Consider the following 4,869-nt stretch of genomic DNA (forward strand, 5'->3'; position numbering starts at 1 on the left):
GTCGCAGAGGGTGGGAGGGTCCCCTCCTTTAGGGCAGCACAACCTCTACTCTCTGCGCGGTGGGGAAGGGAGCGTGGGAGGCAGCGCCCCTGGGAGACCGGGTCACAGAAACTACCAGGACCTGGAAACTGACAAAGCCCTCGGAACGCAGCGGGGCGAGAAGGGGCAGGACGTCTGGGTCTGCCCTACCACTTCCCAGGTGCTCGAGCTGCCCACTCGCACCCCGCTCTCAGCTCACGGCACAAGGCCCCTCGCGGGGCAGCGAGGTGGGAGCAGACCATTGCTCCGATGATCACACGTCTGCGGGGTCGCGCACGCGAGGCTCGGCTTCGGAAGCCAACTCCGATATGTGTGTGCAAGGAAGGTTGCGAGGGCGATCGGGACCGCAGACCTGGGGCTTGAACCTGCGGAGCGCTGCCACCGAATCGTTAGAGCGGGCGGTCCAGGTTCTGAACTCCTGAGGGCTGCCGCCCCCACGCACAAACAGAAAGACGCTCACCTGCGGAGGCTCTGTGGGGAGGAGCTTCGCCAGGATGCCGAAGGCGCCCCTGAGTTGGTCCAGGGCTGCATCACCACAGGGAATGCTAAGGTCGGTGGCTGAGACCTGCTGCTTACTCCCAAATCCTATTATCATCTCTGTCCAGCTTTGTACTTTCCAGGGTCATCCTCCCACCGCCTAGTAAGCTGATCCAACTGGATCTGCTGGTAAGATCAGATGGGAGATCATATTTCCCGGGTCAGACAACAACGGTGGCAGCACCAGGATTAAAGGCAGAGGAGGACACAGGCAGAAGTCTAGGTCCAGGTAGGCCAGAAAAATACACAGGGACTCACGGGACCTGATGTAGGGTTTCCCGTCGTTTGGGAGTTTTGAAACTGCTGGACAGAATATGCTTGATCTGCAGAGAAGCACTTAGAAAGTTAAAGGTGCCGGAGAAAAAGTCCCTAGTGGTCCAAGAGAGACTAATCCTAGACCAATTCTCCCTTTCACCAGAAGGTGCCCCTTTTATCACTAGAAACCGATTCTCTGATTGGTTCAGCCCTGCTCCTTCCACCACCATCCCAAGCCAGTCAGAATATACTTTGACCAAAAGTTTTTCTCCCCTCCTGTCCAAGCCATTCAGAAGCAAGATCACACTGTAAGTCCTGCCTCAAGACTGCTCATCTGGCCAATCAAGCCATCCTGGTCCAATTTCACCATCCTCCGAATTCCAGGGTGGCCAGTGGTCAGCATCTCTGCATCCTGGCTCCCCTTACCCTCCAGGATAAAGGTTAGTGGCGGTGGTGAGAGCAGCAAAGGGTCACTTGAACCCTCTGACTGCCTTGCCCCTCAGAGAGAGAGAGAGGGAGAGAAAGGGAGAGAGAGATCGAGAGAGAACACAGTATACCATGTACAAAGGAAGCAGGGAGGTGGGACAGAGCCCTAGTTTTACAGGTCTGGGTTTCAGGGCCACCCTGTCCTCACTACAATGACCGGATGTGAAGTAGGGCATCACAGCCTCCCCACCATTGAATTGGTCCAAGGGGTGGTTGTGTATCAGACAAAATAAAGCACACAAGGGTTCACCTCTGAGATTGCTTCAGGAACCAGGTTGAAGCTGAGAGAAAGCTTAATGTATTCTCATGAGCTTATATAATCTTGTGCATGCAGGTCACAGTGGGCACATACATAACCGGAAGGGATTGTACAAGAGGCATAGAGGTAACTAACATGAGGGGGACGAGCTAGGGGTATCCATGCAACAGGAAGGGAGGCACTACAGGCATACAGGTGACAGAAAGGCACATATGTAACAAGATGGGTGGGCTCTAGGGTCAAGATGGCAGCTCACCCTTGATAGTTTCTCTGAGCTGGCTTGACCTTAGGTGTCTTTGAGCTCTTCTCCAGGGGAACAATCTATGATCGTTATGAGAAGGATGGGGCAGACTATAGGGTCTGATTGCCTTCAAGCAGTTGACCTTCAAGCGTGCAGTGAGTGACCGTGTGTTTGCAAACAACACCTTACATTTGGCATTATGGGGGAGACATCCAGGGGAATGACTTTTACTTAGGAGAATGTGAATGGGATGCATCTCCAACCCACAAACTCGAAGATTCCCTCTTCCCAGTTCTGCTTCCCACAATGTGACTGGAGAACCATTCAGCATGTTTTCCAAAACTTAGTGTTTGTTTGTTTTTGAACTTGGGGTCTTAGGTGGGATTGCTTAGTCAGTTTGCGACTATCAAAAGTGGATTCTGAGCTTTCAGAACTTGGGCTGGTCCTGAGTTGGCACAGTTACATAGGTTCTCTGACAGCCAACTCAGATTCTGTGTCTCACCATCCTCCAGAAGATGGTGTCCACTGAATATACTAGATGGGGAAAGCGTTTGGAACACTCTCCACCACCCAGTGAATGTCCCGTTGGTGATTTGCTTTCACTCACTCACTGCCCTGGAGTCAATGCTGACTCACAGCGACCCTATAGGACGGCGAATAACTGCCCCTATGAGTTTCTGAGACTAACTCTTTATGGGAGTAGAAAACCTTGCTTTGCTCCTGCAGAGTAACTAAGGACTTCGTGGCTCGCAGCCCAATGTATAACCGCGACATCACCAGCCCCCTGGATTTGGTAAATGGTATTTTGTAAGTTGAACCTTTGGTTTATTGAGTTGGGCCTTCAATGAGGGGAGTATACTTTTGGGGTCAGGTAAGGGGATGACTAGGCTCTGTCTCAGGTATGTGGTACATGGATCAGCCTACAGAGAAGAACATCCTGCTTGGTAAGGTAGGGGCTCAGCAAAATAGAGGAAAGCTTCAACTGGATCATGGGGGGGGGAACCCTTTTTTTTGGTCAAGGGTTATTTGGGTATTTATATCAATCACAGGCCATACAAAATGATCAACTTAAAAATCAGCCTGAGGTCAAGATGAAGGAGAATGTTTTGATACCGACTGTGGTCGCAAGTGCACAACACTGAACTTAAGGTGACTGAACTATGGAATGTTACAAGATCTGTAAGGGGTCCCAATAAAATGATCATGCAAACAAAAATTAACCTGCTGCATTTGGTCAGATACCCAGTGAACTCATCTCTCATGTGATGTGAGTTGGCATTGGTGATTTCGAGGACCTTCTATGCCCCAGAGGCTGGACGTTCCTCCCCCTGAGCTAGATGGACAGACAGACGCAGTGAGTACAACTACAGACCCAAGCAAACGTAACGATATGTGAGGATGATGAAGAACCGGGCAGTGTTTGTTCTGTCGCTATGAGTCGGAACCAACTTGACCCCTGGCACCTCGTATGATGACACCAGCTTTCCTGTCAGCAGGGGTAGGGTTGGGTGCTCCCTGCCATCCCCTTCCTCTCCCACCCCTTCTTCACAATGGAGCCCCTTGATCCTCACTCTTGACCTTCTGAGCATCTTCTGAACACGGGAGCCTCTCTGGTTTATTCCACAGCCAGGACTGCCAACCTCTGGGGGCACTGCCAGGAGCTTTCTGCATCTCAGTGTTTGTGGTGGGATAGAAACAGAGAAACCATTGAACTTTGGCCATGTGTCTGAGAACAGGAATGACGTCACACACCCTCTGCCAGTTGAGTTGATCCTGACACATGGCGACCCTATGTCAGAATAGACGTAGAACTGCTCCATAGGGTTTCCCAGAATGTAAATCATTACAGGAATAAATAAACTCATCTTTCTCCAACTAAGCACTCGGTGGGTTTGAACCCCTGACCTGTGGTTAGTAGCCCAGCGCTTAACTTATTACGCCACCAGGGTTCCTCAGACGACTTCCTGCCTATCTTTATACCTTTATACTTAGTAGAACTTCTAGCATATAATAGCATAATTGGAAGTGGTGAAAAATGAAACGGAATATATAAAGATCGATATGTTGGGTTGAAATGACTGGTATAGGTCATTTTGAATCAGAAAATCGTGTGATTTATTATGCCAGAAATAACATAGCTGAGAGGATTGTGGTGGCATTCATTGTCAGAAGATCTTGCTAAATCCATCATGAAGTACAATGCTGTCTGTGACGGATTCGATCTATCCGCCTTCAAGGAAATCCAGTCAATTCAACTATTATTCAAATGCATACTAACCACAAAAGGCTAATGATGAAGAAATTGAAGAATTCTACCAATATTTCAGTTGGAAATGGATCAAACACGCAATCAAGATGCATTGATATAATTATTGGTGATTGGAATGCAAAAAATGGACAAAGAGGAAGGAATGGTAGTTGGAAAATATGGACTTGGTGGTAGAAATGAAGCTGGAGATCACACGATAGAACTTTGTAAAACTTGTTCATAGCGATTTTTTTAACAACACAAAAGGCAACTGTACACATGGGCTTCCCCAGATGGAACACACAGGAACCAAATCGACTACCTCTGTGGGAAGATGCAATGAAGACCCTGAATAACAGCCACTTAAGCCAGACAAAGGGTCAACTACGAAACAGATCATTGATTGCTTCTCTCTAAGTTCAGGATAAAGCTGAAGAAAAATGAAACAAATCTACAACAGCCAAAATCCGACTTTGAATCTATACCACCTGAATTTCAAGAACAGATGTGACATTTTGAACACTAATGACAGAAGACCCAATGAACGGTGGGAGGACATCAAGACCACAAGTCATGAAGAAAGCAAAAGGTCATTAAAAAGACAGGAGAGAAAGAAAAGATAAAAGTAGATGTCAGAAGACACCCCAAAACTTGCCCCTAAGCAGATAGTAGCTAACACAAATGGAACAAAGGATGAAGTCAAAGAGTTGGATGGACATTTTCCAAGGCCAGCTTGAGAAAATAAAGCAAATTACAATGAAATGTGCAAGAGAACTTGGGCTGGTCCTGAGTTGGCACAGTTAC

General features: G+C 48.2%; 2 protein-coding genes across 2 annotated transcripts in view; one reads left to right on the forward strand and one right to left on the reverse strand.

The window, feature by feature from the left end:
• Positions 1 to 685, reverse strand: part of NAT16 (N-acetyltransferase 16 (putative)) — an 8,308-nt gene extending 7,623 nt beyond the window's left edge. The window contains exon 1 of the mRNA XM_045285823.1: positions 500 to 685. Within this exon, the coding sequence (XP_045141758.1) occupies positions 500 to 570 (71 nt within the window). The 5' untranslated portion in view covers positions 571 to 685. The remainder of the gene's footprint in view (positions 1 to 499) is intronic.
• A 2,042-nt stretch (positions 686 to 2,727) lies between these two features.
• Positions 2,728 to 4,869, forward strand: part of MOGAT3 (monoacylglycerol O-acyltransferase 3) — a 24,464-nt gene continuing 22,322 nt past the window's right edge. The window contains exon 1 of the mRNA XM_013005436.1: positions 2,728 to 2,761. Within this exon, the coding sequence (XP_012860890.1) occupies positions 2,728 to 2,761 (34 nt within the window). The remainder of the gene's footprint in view (positions 2,762 to 4,869) is intronic.

The sequence above is a fragment of the Echinops telfairi genome, unplaced genomic scaffold (assembly GCF_000313985.2).
Source record: "Echinops telfairi isolate 266 unplaced genomic scaffold, ASM31398v2 ScPeMD7_5;HRSCAF=22, whole genome shotgun sequence".
NCBI classification, from domain to species: domain Eukaryota; kingdom Metazoa; phylum Chordata; class Mammalia; order Afrosoricida; family Tenrecidae; genus Echinops; species Echinops telfairi.